At 46.2% G+C, this 19,526-nt stretch overlaps 1 protein-coding gene across 5 annotated transcripts in view; it reads right to left on the bottom strand.

Annotated features, from left to right (window-relative positions):
• The window catches only part of ano10a (anoctamin 10a), a 24,832-nt gene continuing 5,306 nt past the window's right edge, over positions 1 to 19,526 (bottom strand). For 2 of the 5 annotated variants that reach the window (XM_031576732.2, XM_031576733.2), the window contains 8 exons: positions 18,453 to 19,022; positions 17,129 to 17,184; positions 16,883 to 16,957; positions 16,548 to 16,730; positions 15,488 to 15,922; positions 6,926 to 7,042; positions 5,995 to 6,011; positions 1 to 997 (listed from right to left, as the gene is read on the bottom strand). In XM_031576732.2, the coding sequence (XP_031432592.1) occupies positions 916 to 997; positions 5,995 to 6,011; positions 6,926 to 7,042; positions 15,488 to 15,922; positions 16,548 to 16,730; positions 16,883 to 16,957; positions 17,129 to 17,184; positions 18,453 to 19,022 (1,535 nt within the window). In that variant the 3' untranslated portion in view covers positions 1 to 915. The remainder of the gene's footprint in view (positions 998 to 5,994; positions 6,012 to 6,925; positions 7,043 to 15,487; positions 15,923 to 16,547; positions 16,731 to 16,882; positions 16,958 to 17,128; positions 17,185 to 18,452; positions 19,023 to 19,526) is intronic. The other 3 variants (XM_012839599.3, XM_012839615.3, XM_031576735.2) reach the window with 3 other exon arrangements.

The following is a 19,526-nucleotide window of genomic DNA, read 5'->3' as shown; positions in this document are numbered from 1 at the left end:
TCTCAGGACACATTTATTACCTTTTATACATTTATTCCAACCAAGGAAGAGCATGTATACCTCCAGTGTCAAGTTCTGTGAAAATTGCCAGTGATATCTTGCACGATGTCTGAGGACCAGGATACTGTAACACTTGATATGGTGACATTTAAAGGCATTGCCTGACATTTGAGTATAAGGTCTAAAAATAAATAAACGATTAAGTCTTTTCTTGTCAGTGCAACAATGGTATATTCCGTGCTCAAACAACAACAAACCATTTTAATATTGATGTATTTTGGGTTCTTGGTGAGAGAATAAGGAAGTGCTGTGTAATGCTTGGTGAGGCTAGTGCGGTCTACAGGGAGTGGTGATGTGTCCGTGTTCCTGAGCTATGCATTGCAAATCATTTGTTTAAAAAAGGACTATATTTAGAGGGCCGCTTCTGATATGGAGATTTCCAACCCCACAGTAAAGATGACCGTGTCTGCAGAGGAAGATAAAAGGGTTATTCATGCTCTATCTTTGAAGATCCTTGATTTGGTGGAGTCCATTTTTAGAAAAGAACAAGATGGATCCCATTTTTTTGCAAATGAATGCGGCTAGCCTTGTGAAGCACCCAAACCCCTGCGCCTCAAGCATATTATTAGGCAGTATAAGATAAGAGTTTAGATTATACATGCTCTACCTCACCAATGGGGCGTGAGCTGTCCATTACAACAAACTGGATCACTTATTTTGCATTAAAACCAAACGGAACAAAACATTAAAGTCTGCAGAAGCAGGCAAAGGCCTCTGGATTCTAACTAGGTTTGGTAACAGTCGAAAGCTGTGAGGAGCCGGCGTAGAACAGCGTGTTTGGGCCACGGAGTGCATTCAGTGTGTACTGTAAACACCATCCACTATTGTCTAATACTTCCAAGAAGATCTTTGGCGTCAGTATCTGGGTTGGCGATGTCTCTCCTCCTCCTCCTCCTCACTTGTCAGTGTTTGGGCTCTCCGAGGTCTCCAAGATTTTCTGGAAAGATAAATAACAAACATCAGAACAACAGATTTGATCTCTTACAGATAAGCTCTTTCTGTGACATCAGTTTGAATCAACTATGTGGATAAAAATAGCAACAGTCCACCTTGCTGAGAGCCTGGGAGAATAAGAAGAGCTCAAGGTTTTTGTTATAGTGCCTCTGGAGCAGCTCTGTTCACATGAGTCACAGTGCAGTCAGTCAGTGCTGTGAGTGGTGGGCATGAACACCAGTACATGGCCAACATCAGCTCCTCCAGTTGGGAGATTCTGTACTATTATTAGCTAGATGATTACATGTGACTACAAATAAAGTACACAGCAATGAATGTCTAAAATTATAAATCCATTCTAAACTAGGGCTAATAATGTCACCCATAGCTTTTCAGGAATGTAGCATAATTAAAATGAAAAACTAATTGTTTTTTTTTTTTTTCATTCTAATCCATTCCTCAGATACTGCAGGAGCCTGAGTTAATAAATGTATTCCAGTGCCTGCAGCAAGGAAAGGCAAATTACATTCTCTGAAAAAAGTGTTACGTGCAATTAACTTTTGAGTAGAGCAGAGGGATCGATAGGGTTAGTTCTGCTGACACGAGCATCTTTTTCTGAGCAAAGACTTTCACGCTGCACAGACCCTGAACAGAGGGAACATGAGCCTGTCATCACTGCTCACAAGACCCATTCCGTTAGACACACACACACACACAGTATGGATATCTATTATAGAACCTTGCTGCTGATACAATTTAGGGTTTTTAGGGTTCTCTGTAAATTAATCAAATTGCAAGAAATGTCTGCCTTACCATCTCAGATTAGCCTGTTTTAAATAAAAAGGTCTATGATCATAAGACCACTGTAAGTCGTTTTAAACATGCTCACTGAGGAGCACATTATTGCACTTATCACAGAAGGCTGTGAACATTGTTTATGCAGACTTGATGTCTGATGTTTGATTTGACAAAATTACAATGACTACTTTGTTTTAATGAAAACTTTGCATAATTGCTATATGGTCATAAACCACTGTTGTGAAAATAAAAATCCAGGCAAATCAGAGATGGTCCAGCAGAAAGCCTTTGATGAATTGGAAATTCTCTGGTTTTAGACTACAAGTGACAAATTGGAGAGATTACATTTTTTGTAATTTGGGGTAAACAGGCAGTTCCTTTTTTTTTCGATTGCAGTGCTGCATTCTGGGTCATGCTACTCTGCACTGACGCATAATTAAGTCCTTTAGTGCTAGATATGATTAAGGTTGTAGACGTTATCAGACTGTCATAATGAAGTCCTTCTTTAGTGCTAGATATGATTAAGGTTGTAGACGTTATCAGACTGTCATAATGAAGTCCTTCTTTAGTGCTAGATATGATTAAGGTTGCAGACGTTTCTCAGACTGTCATAATTAAGGCCTTCTTTAGTGCGAGACATGATTAAGGGTGCAGACGTTATCAGACTGTCATAATTAAGGCCTTCTTTAGTGCTAGATATGATTATGAGGCCCATGGTCAATCTTCAACATACCCATGAACTCCACAACCCTCTGAAAGGGTGGAATGGAATGGCGTCGCCTGTTTCTGAATGCAGGTTTGAAGCTGTTTGACTGTTGACTGAGCTGTCCTTGAGGTCTGGGGACACGGCGCACATACAGTCAAACCCTTTGACATGCTGAATATTGCAACTAGGCCACCAGCATGACTCACGAGACCTCACCACCCCCAGACAGAAGTACTCAGCCCAGAGGAAGAAGCACTCGCCTCGTCACCCATGCTGCCCGGCCGTCTCCCACTACAAGCATCGTATTGGAAAAGAGTTATATGGGGAATAATCCTCCTTAGAGCATCACATGTGGCATTGCCTGGGAAGGCTGGTATTAATCATGGAAGGTCATAATAGGTCTCTGACTGCTCACAGTCGGGAACCCAAAAGCCTAAAGCCTCTCAGCCCAATTCTGAACAGCTCAGAGTACCAAAACACCTGCACCCAGGAGATGGCCAGGTCAAGGCTGAACACCCCAAACACCTGCACCCAAGAGATGGCCAGGTCAAGGCTGATCCTGAACACAAGTACAGTGTTTTACCTTTACACAGACATGGGGGGAACATTCCAAACAGTTTAGTAGATGAGAGCCATTGAAATGTTTCATTCATTCATTCATGATGGTGGTGACTTGTGCTAATTGGCAGCATTTGGCAGAGGTCAACGAAGGCCATCTAAACCTCTCATTGGCCTCTAGACACTGACAGCCATCCTCCGTGACTCACGCGTCCTGTTTTATCTATGGCCAGATAAGGAACCATCCCTTGACCAACACCATTCCCCCCTAGGTTGGGCTGCATTACTCATTCCTGACAGGAGTTGAGGAAAAGCTGCATGCATCACACATCTGTTAGGTCTCTGATGATGCATTTCTTCTTAGCAGAGGTTCCACTAATGGAGGCACTAGAGGCACTAGTCTTGACACACTTCCCTGTCCTGTGCTGGATGGAACGCTTTGAGAAAAAATGGCCCATCGGTGCAGTCATGGAAGAGCCAGTAACACACTACTACCAGCACGTTCACGCCTTGAGTAACGATGGCCCCGTGCTAGAAGAGTAGCCCCTCCAGTGGAGCGAGTGCTTTGAGCCGCAGAGCTCTGTGGGCTGGGAGTGCATCCATTTACATTTACATTTAGTCATTTAGCAGACGCTTTTATCCAAAGTGACTTACAATGTATACACATTTTACTTTTACACTGATGGCACACTGCACATCAGGAGCAATTAGGGGTTCAGTGTCTTGCTCAAGGACGCTTCGACAGGGAATCGAACTAGCAACCTTCTGATTACTAAACGACTTCTCTACCTACTGTACCACTGTCGCCCCCGAGGTCGCCCCCGCACCACTGTACCACTGTCGCCCCCGCATCCCTGCTGCAGAAACTGACAGAGAGCCTGTCCCAAGCCTTGGGGTGATGATGCATGGGAGTAGTGGTACATCAGCAGCTTTTCCATGGGCTTCTCAGCACCGCCATCTTGTCTCAGCCTTTGCCACGGGAACAGCAGCAGCTCCAGCGCACCGGTGTGTGTGCTGGAGCCGACCGGTTGAACAGGTTGGATGGAGTCTGAGTCAACATCAGGGCGCCATTCAGGCAGAACAAACAGTGTTTCCAACACAGGAAGGGTAAATGTGCTATTACGTAACCTCGTGACCTTAGCAGTGACCTTAACCATAACCTCGTGACCTTAGCAGTGCTTTCAATAACAAAACACAGACACATGACCTTGTGCTTATTGACATTCAACAGAGTGCCTCCTGATCCGCATACCAAGAGACAAGACACCAGATGAAAGATTCAATCATGTATATACATATTCTTCAGGCTTCAGCTCCTCTTGGCTCCATCTTCCAGAGGTGTGTCTGTGCCATCCTCTCCTCTCCTGTGCAGGCAGGGTGACCTTTCCCTGGGACTGTGTCACCTCTGTGTGCCGCTGGTGGCCTGCCAGCTCTGGCTGTTAGCAGGGGGTTTCCATCAGGCCGGCAGCAGCTATTTTAGGCCGAGCCCAAATGGGAGGCTCGGCTCCCAGGGTGCTTTGCTGCAGTTACTGCTGAACCCATGGAAAAAAAAAATCCATCGGGGTCAGCTGGCGGCGCGATTGATGGGGTCAGATGCGGAAGTTGGTTAGCGACAGGAAGAAGAATCGTCCTTCGTCATCACTCCATCTTCCACCATCTCTTTCTTTGGTCTCTGGAGGCAGGTCACATGCTCTTTGTGCTTCCAAGTGCAGTGCTGAGGAAAATGAATGGTGAGGCCATCACCTGCATACGGGCAGAAAGGGGGCGGTATCACCTGCCTACGGGCAGAAAGGGGGCGCTATCCCTGCCTACGGGCAGAAAGGGGGCGGTATCCCTGCCTACGGGCAGAAAGGGGGCGGTATCCCTGCCTACGGGCAGAAAGGGGGCGGTATCCCTGCCTACGGGCAGAAAGGGGGCGGTATCCCTGCCTACGGGCAGAAAGGGGGCGGTATCCCTGCCTACGGGCAGAAAGGGGGCGGTATCCCTGTCTACGGGCAGAAAGGGGGCGGTATCCCTGTCTACGGGCAGAAAGGGGGCGGTATCCCTGTCTACGGGCAGAAAGGGGGCGGTATCCCTGCCTACGGGCAGAAAGGGGGCGCTATCCCTACCTACGGGCAGAAAGGGGGCGGTATCCGCAGCGCTGCCAAAAGGCCACAGCTGGTGTCAGGTTTGGTTTGTGATGCTCCAGAGGAAGACGAGTAGTTTCGTCTCTTGGCTCAGCCTGCTTCATCATGCTGATACTTAATCAATGAGTCTGAAAACAGACCATCTGATGTTAAAAAATGTTAAAGGAGGGGTAAAAAATAAATAAAAAATCCCAGACTACACCCAAACTTACCTCCAATCAGTGTGCAGTCACAATGAAGCAGCACAACTGGAATTGTCCCTTTAGGTGTATTCCTCTGTTTGTATGCTGTGCTCACAGACTGATGATGGTGTAATCCAGTTGAACACAACTCAAGGGTGTGCAGACACAGAGCATTAACGCTCCACCTACCTCTCTGCTAGTAACACAGGGGCACATCACATGCTACTCCACCCAGACAGGTAGTGCTACTGTGGGTTAGGTCTTTAAATTGTTTTATTATTATTAGTATTAGTATTTGTATTATTATCATCATCATTGTGACAATGGTTTGCGTCCATCCATTTAAAGTGTTAATCATTTGCGAGAGGAAACTCCAAACGTGTGCTTTCTTGATCACGCAAACTCAAACCATCCAATGCTGTAGAATCCAAGAAGCTGTTAAAACATTCATGTGAAAACCTTGAAGAACTTTAGTGCCACAAACCACCACAACGAACACCAGCAGTGACCATGACGACCATCGGCCACTGATCAGCAGGCTTAACTCTGATGACACCCAGGTGGTTACACAGAGCAGCAAGGCACGGCAAGTTGTCATACAAAAAGGCAACGGCTATGGCATCAGACTTACCGTAAATGGGGTCGCATCTGCTCAACGACAGAAAAGGACAATAAACAAACAAGAATCAATCTACTTAAACTTACCTAAAAGATAAATTGCTGTGGAAACAAGTGGGGCTACCATCTATCGATTCGAGACGTCTCACTCAGGACTCTGTGTGCATGAAATAATGGCCGTGCTAATTACTTGAGCACTTTGGCTCCAGCTTTAATCCCATAAAAGGCTGTCAGACCGGCTACGATTCAGATGATTCATATCAATATCTATTAATGTCCCCGGCCTCCTCGCGCCCCGCTCCAAACACTGACAAATGCACTGCTGTTGCTGGCTGAAGATTAAGGGTCCAGCTAAGCCCATTGTGGAAATACATTTCCTTTTTCCCCACTGAGTGGCGTGCAGAATACTAGCTCTCCGCTCATAAATTTGAGAGGCTTTCATAGCCTTTCAGTGTAAATTAGGTCCTGTGCTGCCTGGGTGTATATAAGAAAGAAAGAAAGAAAGAAAGAAAGAAAGATAGAGAATGAGAGAAATAGAGAGAGAGAGAAAGAGAGAGTGTGACCTACTTCTTAGCATATTGCCAGGTCATAAACATCTGCCAAAATAGCCAAACCTCATTAGCACACAGTCTCATACGCATGGAGACACACTCTGGCCTTCTCCCTCTTATACACACAAACACATCCATAACTATGCACCCTCAAGCCACGGCACACGTGCCCCACACATCTCCATCTCCATTAGAGATTGGGTGGAGTGGCTCACTGGAGCCCCAGCAGTCGGGTGCGGTTTGCCATATCAGTGTACAGCTTGTTTGGGAGCAAAACCCTCAGTGTTGATTTGGGTGTATATCTTTGTGTAAAAACACAAATAATGAATGCTGTGTCCACACCAAAACATCTGACACACACACACACACACACACACACTTCTTGAAACTCACTTTTTTCTTCAGAACCTCCAAGGACTCAAACTCCAGGCGGGCCAGCTTGATCTGGATCTGCTTGGGGACGTCTGGGATCACAAAGGCCAGGATGAATTTGAAAGCCAGGAGGATGTGCTGCAGTGAGAAGAAACAGTCAGTCAGTACACACGTCCCTGTGCTTGGACTGATGCCCTGCACACACACTGGGACTCAAAGGCACACACACACACACACACACACACACACACACACACACACACACTGGGACTCAAAGTCAACTGAAGGGAAGCCGTCATTCTGAGGTAGTGCACTGCCACTGTGGCTTTGATGGATGGGACTCTTATTAACACAGGGACACACTCTAGGGTTAGTGTATCTCTCTCTCTCTCACACACACACACACACACACACACACACACACACACACACACACACACACACACACACACACACAATACCTATGTTTCCCACCACCGGAAACACTGTCCCATCTTTTTTCAAACAGTTGTGACAGCTCTAACCCTCCAGCAAACACACATACTGTCACTCTCTCTCTCACACACACACACACACACACACACACACACACACACACAGAGTTGTGACAGCTCTAACCCTCCAGCAAACACAAATACTGTCAAAGCAGAGGTGTTCCAGATGGTGCTTATAAAACAGGCCAGAGACGGAGAGAGTGTGTGTGTGTGTGTGTGTGAAGCAGAGACGGCGAGAGAGTGTGTGTGTGAAGCAGAGATGGAGAGAGAGAGTGTGTGTGTGAAGCAGAGATGGAGAAAGAGAGTGTGTGAGAGAGGTAGAGATGGAGAGAGAGAGAGTGTGAGAGAGGTAGAGATGGAGAGATAGAGTGTGTGTGAGGCAGAGATGGAGAGAGAGTGTGTGTGAAGCAGAGACAGAGAGTGTGTGTGTGTGTGTGAAGCAGAGATGGAGAGAGAGAGTGTGTGTGAGTGAAGCAGAGATGGAGAGAGAGTGTGTGTGAAGCAGAGACGGCGAGAGAGAGAGTGTGTGTGTGTGTGAAGCAGAGACGGAGAGTGAGTGTGTGTGTGTGTGAAGCAGAGATGGAGATAGAGTGTGTGTGAGTGAGGCAGAGATGGAGAGAGAGAGTGTGTGAGAGGTAGAGATGGAGAGAGAGAGTGTGTGTGTGAAGCAGAGATGGAGAGAGAGAGTGTGTGTGAGAGAGGTAGAGATGGAGAGTGTGTGTGAGCGAGGTAGAGATGGAGAGAGAGAGTGTGTGAGGGAGGTAGAAAGAGAAGAGACAGGATAACACAGAGAGAGTGTGAGATGAGAGGTAGCTTTGAGATGTAGCTTTATTTTCTCTCACACATCAGTGTCCCTTCGTTTGGAATCCAAACTTGTATGCTAGTTAGGCCATCTGTATTTCAACAAAAGCACCAGAATTGTGTGTTTTGAGTTCCAACCCGAGTACTTTCCCTCCATATTTGGCATGAGGATGCAGCAGCAGGCAGGTGACTGAGGAGGACAAACAGTCCTGCGCCTCCCTCTCCCTCTCTTCCTCTTCCCCCTCCCCCCCCCCCTCCCCCTCCCCTCCCCCTCCCCCTCCCCCTCCCCCTCCCCCTCCCCCTCCCTCTCTCTCTCTCTCTCTCTCTCTCTCTCTCTCTCTCTCTCTCTCTCTCTCTCTCTCTCTCTCTCTCTCTCTCTCTCTCTCTCTCTCTCTCTCTCTCTCTCTCTCTCTCTCCTCTTCTCTTCTCTTCTCTTTCTCTCAGGTTCTCTCTCTCCTCCCTCCCTCCCTCTCTCCTCTCTCTCTCTCTCTCTCTCTCTCTCTCTCTCTCTCTCTCTCTCTCTCTCTCTCTCTCTCTCTCTCTCTCTCTCTCTCCCTCGCTCGCTCTTCTTCCACTGCCAGACCCAGTGGCACAGAGTTCCAGTCTAGGGCTCAACAGCAGTCACAGGACAGACGTTTGGTTTGGATCTGTTCCCACTGCTTGTCTGCAGGCTGAATCACCACATGCAATGTGATCATATCGGCCCTTAATCCTTTGATCAATATCCAGCGAGGAGCACACACACCAGGCAGAGTGAGGCTCGCGGAGTGAACGCCAGCCTGTGCTATAGGTGTACATATACACAGCCACTTTCAATGGGTCAGGAAGTGGGATGAAAAATGAGGCCGTTTAGTAAGTCACCTGAGAGGCGAGTGCTGGCACCACGCTCTGCTTCCACTCCACTCCGCTCCACTCTCCCTGGCAGCTCTGCCCGCGCCCCTGACAGCAGGCCTGGCCACGGGAGGCTGCCAGGAGAGCCGTGGGGCCCAGTGGGCCTAATGGAGGAGAAAAAGAGCCAGAGAGAACACAGAGGATGGGCTTTGCTCCTGCTCTACACCGGGGCCAGACGTGGGGCCAGGCAGGGGCCTGTCATCCTGCTGGAGGAGGTGAGAGGAGGAGGAGGAGGAGGAGGAGGAAGGACATAGGGAGTAGAGAGGAGAGGCAGATGAAGACAATGCCATCCATAGAATAGGAACCTGACGTTAAGAGTAGGGGGGTTGTCTCATATTTTCAGTGAAAAACTGTGTCCTGCATTTGTTGAGTCGGAGGTCAAGTTCTCACAACACACAGGTTGTTAGCTGGAGAAATTTATGTCACTAGATGAAATAGGAGGGGAGGTACATATCGTCGTGTCTACACATGAATGCTGACTGTGCAAAGATACCAAGCAGTGGCCCAAGATACTGTATGTATGTATCCGAGCTGAGCTGTGGCTTGACTGAAGGCCAGACATCATTCATATTGAGCTTATACTCCACATATAGCTCCTCAAAGCACAGCTTGGAATGCAAAATATGCATCTGAACACAGCTGAGGACAAATGTTTTCGCAGGTAGAATGTGGAAAGGTTTGAAGGCGTCCAGGTTTACCGTTAAGCTTCCAAACCTCTCTGAATGAAGACAGCCCTGGAATCTTTGAATACATCTAGTGTGCTGATCTGATTCTGTGCAGAAAAGAAGCTGTTGTGACACGACAACACTGGGTTAAGTGGATTAGAAAGAATACGTTTCCATATGGATTCTGAGGAGACCGGAGAAGGCCCCCACCTCCTCCTCTTCTTCATCATTAAGAGTACATCCCACTCTGCCTCACCTTCACACCACTCCACTCTCTCAGGGATGACGCTCAGAGTCTGCGCACACACAACTGGCCCCACGCTAATGGAATGCCTAATCTCAGCCACTCCTCTCTTCCATCTCAATGCATTGATCTGCACAGGAGGCAGGAGGCAGGGATGTGTCACCACCAGGTCTGTGGAATGCCAGCAGGGGTGCTGAAAGACAGGTGGATGAACTCGCTTGCTCTTTCTCCTGCTAGCTAAAGGGCAGCCATTATTAAAGAGCCTGAATCCATAAGAGGGCTAGTGTGTGTCTGGTCTCCATGACGACTGATGCATTCCTGATATGACTCAGCTAAGATGCACTGAATAAGACTCCATTTATAGGTCATGTGAAAGAAACCAGTGGGTGTGTGTATGTGTGTGTGGCATGTGTGTGTGTGTGTGTATGTGTGTGTGTGGCGTGTGTGTGTGTGGCGTGTGTGTGTGTGTATGTGTGTGTATGTGTGTGTGTGTGGCATGTGTGTGTGTGTGTGTATGTGTGTGTATGTGTGTGTGTGTGGCATGGAAAAGCAGCATTACAGACTCATTATTTTACTATGTGTAATATTTAGTATTCATAGTACTGACACATAATGATTTGAGGTGCAGAATTGTTTACAATCATTATTAGACCAACCTCTACTTCTGACAAGACCTATTTAATGAAATGGTTTTGTCCACCCCAAAACGTACCATTATATTATGTATAATATTATGTGTAATATTACATTTGACATAATATTAAACATTTTGTAATATTAACACGATGACAATATGTCATATTAACACATGAAAAATATTCACAATATTCAGTCTATATTCTTCAAGACCTGCTTTAGGAGCTGTGAGGACTAGAGCAGCGATGTTAAAACATGAATGTCTGTTTTTGACAACAAACCCTACATTTTGCTCTTTTGCTATTTCTCATGTTGGTAGATGTTGCATTGCACTGATCAACTGTGCAGTTGAACCCACAGAGAGAAGAACATTTGGAGCCTAGCTGACTGGGATGACATTCAGAGACCATTTGGACTATCATGATATATGTTGTATAATAAGGTTTGTAGTATTGTGTCTATCTGAGGTACACTGTGACATGCTTCTGACATGGGCTGTGGGCAGTCTTGTCACATCGCACTCAGTGTCAGCTGTGATGGTGCCCTGTGGTCTCTCCATCCAGCCCTCTGCCCCCCTCTGCCACGAGTGCTGCCTTGCTGAGACGCCCGCCGCTGAGCTGTCCTGTCATCTCTCTCACTTATCGTGCAATTGCAGGCCCTCTGCCGCATCTGACTGATTAATGAAATCCCCTCAGCAGGTTGTTTTGCCTCTGGGTCTGAGCAACAGGACACAACAGCAGCGCACACACACACCAGGGCCCGGATTTCAAGACTTGGAAGGAGTCTACGCCTCTCTGACCTTAGCCTCTGCTCTCTATAAACAGGCTCCATGGGAATAAACATCCACTCAAACTTATCCCAAGTCCTCCACACACACACACACAGACAGTCTCTCTCTCTCTCTCTCTCTCTCTCTCTCTCTCTCTCTCTCTCTCTCTCTCTCTCTCTCTCTCTCTCTCTCTCTCTCTCTCTCTCTCTCTCTACATGGATTTGTTAAGGAACATCTATAATCATCAGTGACAGTGCCAAGTCAAGGGACTGTAAAGGTAATCTGACTTAAAAGGGATTTCTCACCGATTTGCTGTTTGAAAATAACCTCACGACAGAGAGGGCATCAAAGAATAGCGTAGCACAGCTAGGGAGAATATACATTTGCTTACTATATCCATCACTTCGAGCCCTCAATAAGATCACCATGATCTCAGAGCACAACCTTTTCAGAAGGCTAAAATGAGTCCACATCAATCGTAAAGGAGGAATTGCTGCTGGATGTCAGCCTCATTATATAACACCAAGCCCTGTTAAGTCAACATGAGCTTCAGGAGATGGGAAGCTTGGGAAACGCTCTGCTTTAGGGCCTCCAGCCATCCAGCACTTCTATTACGCCGCCTGGTCCCGAGACTTCTCCTGTCTCCGTGGCTACCCTGTTGCCTGGTTACTACTCTCTGAGGCATGCCATCGTGTAATTACCTGCGTATCATATGCCCTAAAATAGGCAGCGGTCTGGGCTCCCAGACATCACAGCACTGACAAGGAGCACGCAAAACAGTCCCTGGCAAAGCCCAAGGCATTGCAGAAGTCTTCTCTTCCAGTAGTGCAGTCCTGAGCTGGACCTGACCTGTACTGATCACACTGCATTACTCTTGGCATGAAGGGGACTCAGTCTCAAATACACACGGATCCATCAACTGCTAAAATACATAATAAAGATGTTATTTTGTAAGGTGCCTTAAGACAACGCTTAGGATTAAAAGAGATTTCTGAATGAAACTGAACTAAATGCAAGTAATACTTTAATGTAATTAAACAAGTTTGGTAAGTGATTATAAATAATTTTTATTTTGTAGTCATTATTATTAATATTATTACCAGCAAAGTCATCTTTAACCAAATGCAGCAGTTTTGCTGACAGACAGACAGACACAGACAGACAGACAGACAGAGACAGACAGACAGACAGACAGACAGAGAGAGAGAGAGAGAGAGAGAAACACACGCACACAAATCCCAGTAATGTGGTTCTATTTTAGCACTCTTAAACAGGAGAAAAAGTGTATTGCTTAAGCGTTTGCATGCTGTGTCTCTCTGTATAGACACATACAGAAAGCACAAGAGCAAATGCCTTTGGATGACATGCATGATCTCCAGTGAGCAAAATACCAGATTCATTGACCATCATTGGATCCCATTTTCACACACAGCAACCAGTGACAAACCACCTTTTCTTTCTTCCCAACCGCACTCAATGCTTAGCTCCACCTGAAAATTGACTCCAAAAACAAATGGCTAAAAAAAACAGCCTGGATCCCTTGGCTTCCTGTGTCCCAGCAGTAATGAGTGACGCGCTGGGACTGGGACTGTCTCCACACATTACTCAGTCATGGGACAGGGGGGGGGGGGGGGGGGGGGTTAGCATCCATTAAGGAGCTGACGCAGAAGTGCGAGAGGTGTTTACTTGAGCGGCCAGCTGAGCACAGAGCAGTCCTGCCGCCCCATCAGCAAGCAGAGCCAACAGTTCTATTTGTAGTTCCACGTTGGTGGAACGAACTGCCTAGTACTACCAGAGCAGGGGCGTCCCTCTCTACCTTCAAGAAGCTTTTGAAGACCCAACTCTTCAGAGAGCACCTCCCTTCCTAACTGGCACCTGACTAGCGCTTAACTTGCACTTCCTGCACTTCTTTTTCCTTTTTTCTAGGTCGTTGTTTTCTAATTCTCATGTAAAGTAGTATTTATTGTTACACCATGCTTTTTATTGCTCTTAGCTTGACTGTTCTCTCCCTTGTACGTCGCTTTGGACAAAAGCGTCTGCTAAATGACTAAATGTAAATGTAAATGTAAAGTTCTGACTCCATCGTTCTGGAGCAGATAGCTGCGCGTCGTCTCCCCACGTTCAGCTCAATTCTCATGTACAGCGGCGGCCACGCAACAAATCAATGTGACCCAATTACTCATCCAGCAATCACTGCAGTGTATAGTCTTAATTAGTGGAACAACATGAGACGACACGCAGTGCAAATCATTTCCTCTTGCATTTCCTCCCAGGGCAGCGCAAAAAGCAAACCGACTGAAATGTCCTGCTTTATCTGGCCCTAGCACGCACCCCCCCCCCCCCCCCCCCAGTCTCCCCCCGCCCGTGTCTTCTGAGGTTCAGATGATGATGGTGATTTCTCTCGGGGGGCCAGGAGGCATGGACCAAGTGTGTGATTCACTCCTAATTCTGACGCTAACGCATGTGGACTCAGTCAGGCCTCATTCCCAGGCAGAACACAGAACGCTGGATTATCAGGCTGAGACACAGACTATGCTCTCCGCTCTATTTCTGTCTGCAGCATCACAGCACAGTTCATAGCACGTCACACACACACACACACACACACACAGGAAGCATGCTCCTGAGTCTCTCCACACATACTAAAAACAGCTCACTGGTGCCACCTGGTGGCCCTATTGCCTTACTGCAGGTTTCGAACCACCACTGCGGACAAGGGAGGAGGACACCAGGGGCGTTATTCATGGAGAGATGAGCAACCACTGTGCATACAGACACATGTGCATACACACACATGTTCATACAGACACACGTGCATACACACACATGTTCGTACAGACACACGTTCATACAGACACATGTTCATACAGACACATGTTCATACACACACATGTTCATACACACACATGTTCATACACACACACAGACACATGTGCATACAGACACATGTTCATACACACACATGTTCATACACACACATGTTCATACACACACACAGACACATGTGCATACAGACACATGTTCATACAGACACATGTTCATACAGACACATGTTCATACACACACATGTTCATACACACACATGTTCATACAGACACGTTCATACACACACATGTTCATACACACACATGTTCATACACACACACAGACACATGTGCATACAGACACATGTTCGTACAGACTAGACACACAAAAACGGCATCATTAATTTTTTATAAATCACATAGACTATCACTCTTCAAATCATCAATACATCTCTACCTAGAGAGGGCCTCACACGGCAGGCCAGCATATGCAACAAACAGCTGAAAAGTCTTGTTTTTCTTCACTATCTGCATGTGCCGTGGACAAGGAAGATTACAGATGACCATCCATAGCCTGTACTAGTTTACCACATTGGTGATCAATAATATGATTAGACTGGTGAGCTGAGTCACGTTACAACATACGTAGATTGTTGTTTTTTTTGTTATTTAACTAAATAAACTAAATACATTTTCTTACCTCACATTGTTTGACTTTTTCATTGTTCTCATTCTGTCAAGTCACTCATTTCTGTTTTTTGCTTCTCGCTTCTCCTTAGATTTCGATATTTGATGGTAGATCATGTAATCATCTTATCTTATCAGAACTAAAGCTCAGTTAAACCAGTTTCTACTTTCCAGTTTGCTTAAGCATAAGTGTATTTTTAGATCAAACATAAGATCAGCCCACAGCGATATAAAAATGATGGCAGTAATGAGACATGTCTGTATCCAAATATCACTGAAGAACACTGTCAGCTGGTCTGTATCCAAATATCACTGAACACTGTCAGCTGGTCTGTATCTAAATATCACTGAGAACACTATCAGCTAGTCTGTATCTAAATATCACTGTCAACTGGTCTGTCTCTAAATATCACTGAGAACACTGTCAGCTGGTCTGTATCTAAATATCACTGTCAGCTGGTCTGTCTCTAAATATCACTGTCAGCTGGTCTGTCTCTAAATATCACTGAGAACACTGTCAGCTGGTCTGTCTCTAAATATCACTGAACACTGTCAGCTGGTCTGTATGGAGAAGTGAATCTTTCAACATTACCTCAACACACACAACGAGGAGAATGAGCTGGGTGTCTGACTCCAGGAAGTAGGCCTTCATTTGTGGAGACAGGCCAATCAGGGCACAGTTGGTCACAACAGCAATCACACTCATTGTTTCAAACGCCAGCTGCAAATCAGAAGACATCAAAACAAAAATAATGTCATTGTTCATTTTGAATAACAGCAATGGGCTGTATATATCTATACCTTTAGATACTATTGCATGAGAATCTATGTCTACCTGCCACACTCCGATGTTTGAGGCTGGCTCTGCGAAAGGCCTCTTGAAGACATGGCACATCTTGAAGGCATCTGAGTAAACCTCTGTGATGTTGTTGAGCACCACCAGCACCGCAGCCAAGGGGTAGACACACGAGAACAGGCTCACGTACCCAAACAGAAGGAACTGCTCCAGGTAGTCATCAAACGTGCCCTTCAAAACACCAGAACACAACACAGAACTTTCAATATAGGGGTAACAGCAGACACCCCTCAACCTCTCCCTCTGGGGCGTTCCCACATGGCTATACAAGTGGATTTGCTGAATGCAAGTTGTTTGAACTTCATTTTAGCTCCCACTGTACACAGCTGACGTTTGTATGTGTAAGTTACTCATCACCTGGGTAGTGTAGGTAGGAAGGTAGTCATTATTTCTCAGGAGTAAGCTGTCTAGAAAGCAAGTTTTATTTTCTTATTGGCATTTTAGTTAGTTAGTTTTGTTTGTTGATTTGCCATTTGCACATCCTTTTACCCCCAAAAGTTAAACTAAACTTGTTTATTAAGAAAGATCACCCAATGAATGGAAGTGTCTCTGGCAGTAAAGCGGAAAAGGAAGTTAACTGGCATTTGTCTTTACCTATATAGGCTGTTATAAACATGCTCTCTACTCTACTCTACTCTGTATCTGTACAGCATAGAGTATCTGTATAGCATAGAGTAATAGCAACTCCCATACAGACAAGAGACAGAGAGTTATCACTATATCACAGTGTTGTCACATCTATTCTCGTTAGGTGTGAAATTGAAATCCAATCAGTGGCTGCTGGGCCCCCCCTCACCAGATACGTGCTCATGTCTGACTCCAGCTGAGCCTGCTCTGGCAGCGGCAGCTCCCGATCGCCCATGACTTTCACGAGGCGTTTGTGGGCCTTCTTGTTGCGCCTCCTCTGCAGCCAGTACGGCAGGAAGGCCTCCATGATCTGGTTGAGGATCTGGGAGGTGATGAGCAGTGTGGCCAGGCTCTGAAATACAGAAAAAGCCATGTTACACAAAGTTGTGTGACCCCCCCTGATTGTGAGCAGATTGATCATACGCAAATTTAGATATTCATCTGGAGATAATCGGCTGTGAGGGCCGTAATTAAAATCCGTGTCGTTAACACTTAATCACTTGCCTGACGAAGGAGCACCATGTCTTGCATGACAAAAGCGATGTAGAAGAGAGATGCGAAGCAGTTGAAGAAGTTGAACTGTGGGGGAAGATGAACCGTTAAATACTTCCACTGTAGTCAAAGAGGAGTTCAGCATGCAAATGTTGAGTTGACACAACGACTTTCATCACTTCATGATCAAAAAAGCTCAGTATCGCAAAAGAAATACAAAGTTGTGAACAGTAGTACATTTATAGAAAAATGACTCACCACCAGTACTTTCAACACAAGATGATTCTGATATGATGATTCCAGTCTGTGGTTTTCTAAAAATAAACACACACACACATACAAGAAACTATGAACAGCAATATCATTTACGAAATGTAAAAATGTACAGCTGAGTTAACAGCTGAGATGACAGGACTAATCAGTCCAAAGTCAAGTTTTATCCGTTACAGTCAGGTGCAATAAGAAACAGGTTATACTGTAAAATAATATTTTCCTTTTGCTTTTCTTCAGTGGAACCCACAGTTTACAAACTTACAAACGATGAGCCAAAACATTAGCCATAACCCATTGTCCACATTGCCCAGACCATCACACACCCTCCACTGGCTTGACCTCTTCCCACAATGCATCAGAGTGGCATCACTTCCCCTGTTAAACGGTGCACACACAGCTGGCTCTACCATTGACTCTATATAGCTGTATATAGCTATACACACAGTCACTGGCTGGTACACATGATGTGGCAGAAAACTGAACTCGTCGGAGCAGGCGACCTCCCATTGCTCCCAGGCCCAGTTCCCATGATGCAATGCATGCACAATGAAGTCATCTTCTACTGCAGTGGTTCTTAACCTGTGTTCGATTGAACCCCAGGGGTTCGTTGAGTCACTCTCAGGGGTTCGGCAGGGGTCAAGACACACACAGTATAGCCCGGTTCACACTAGCAATGGCGGGTCGTTTTTATTTATACCTATGTTTTGAAGAAATATTTTATTTTTCCAATTACGAAGGGTTTCGGTGAATGCACTGATGAAGCTTGCAGGGTTCAGTACCTCCAATAAGGTTAAGAACCACTGTTCTACTGTGTATCCAGTCATCTGGCCATCCATCCTTCAGGTTGGGACATGTGTACGGTCTGTTCACTTAGCATCTCATATATCCCACCCACCCACCCACCCACACCTTGACAAGCACTGTTGTTAGAATGTTAGATAGTTATATCGATCACTGTGCGTGGTCAGAATCCAGAGAAACAGACACTCACCCCATAATACAGGCATGTAAAGCATGAATGTACACACATATACAGAGACGTACACACATATACACATATACACATACGTACACACATATACACATACGTACACACATATACACATACGTACATACACATACGTACACACATATACACATACATGCACATATATACACACACATATACACATATACACATACGTACACACATATACACATATACACATACGTACACACATATACACATACAAAAGAACACAATGGATGTGCAATATTAACACGGAACATTAGTCATGCCTTTCCTGTGCTGTGGCTGTCTGAAACTCACCCCAGTCTGTGAGGAACTCTGCAGCGTAGCGGTAGAGCAGGTTTAACACCTCGATGACCACTGCGTAGATGATACTGGGCACAAACAGGAAGAGACCCGTCCAGAAGTTGGGCTCCACCTCATACAGTGCCAGTGCCCAATGCTCCATGTCAAAGTAGATCATCATGATGTAGAAGGACAGGTACAGGCAGAGCAGCACAAAAGGCACGGACAGCAGGTAGATCTTCAGCTGACGCTTGCTGTTGGGGTAGACGGGTTCCTTGCGGCCCGTGACGGGGTTGAAGCCCAGCACCCCGTGGAAGCCGGCGCGCGGCTCCTCGAAGGCCTTCTTGCGGCTCAGCGTTCCCCAGCTGTACGCCAGCGAGGCGCTGCTGCGCTTCCACACCTCCAGGAAGACGGTGGACCACACGAGGTTGAACACGGCGAACAGCACGTACTTGTCGTAGTCCTCCCAGTCCCACAGGTAGTACGGGATGCCGATGAGGGCCATGGGCAGCATGGCGAAGGTGAAGTACTCCAGGAAGCCAAAGTAGAGAGCCAGGCCCTCGCCAAAGTAGCGCCTGATGTCATCTGCATGGGTGTGAGGGGGAGAAGGGATCAGCAAGACACAGAGCTCTGGGTGTCCAGATATGTAGGCTACTCTGTATGCTAAAGACAAGACACAGAGCTCTGGATGTCCAGATATGTAGGTTACTCTGACACATGCTAAAGACAAGACACAGAGCTCTGGATGTCCAGATATGTAGGTTACTCTGACACATGCTAAAGACAAGACACAGAGCTCTGGATGTCCAGATATGTAAGCTACTCTGTATGCTAAAGACAAGACACAGAGCTCTGGGTGTCCAGATATGTAGGCTACTCTGTATGCTAAAGACAAGACACAGAGCTCTGGATGTCCAGATATGTAAGCTACTCTGTATGCTAAAGACAAGACACAGAGCTCTGGGTGTCCAGATATGTAGGCTACTCTGTATGCTAAAGACAAGACACAGAGCTCTGGGTGTTCCACATATGTAGGTTACTCTGACACACGCTAAAGACAAGACACAGAGCTCTGGATGTCCAGATATG

The sequence above is a fragment of the Clupea harengus genome, chromosome 11 (assembly GCF_900700415.2).
Source record: "Clupea harengus chromosome 11, Ch_v2.0.2, whole genome shotgun sequence".
In the NCBI taxonomy this organism is placed as follows: Eukaryota; Metazoa; Chordata; class Actinopteri; order Clupeiformes; family Clupeidae; genus Clupea; species Clupea harengus.
This window is presented reverse-complemented; position numbering and strand designations above follow the sequence as displayed.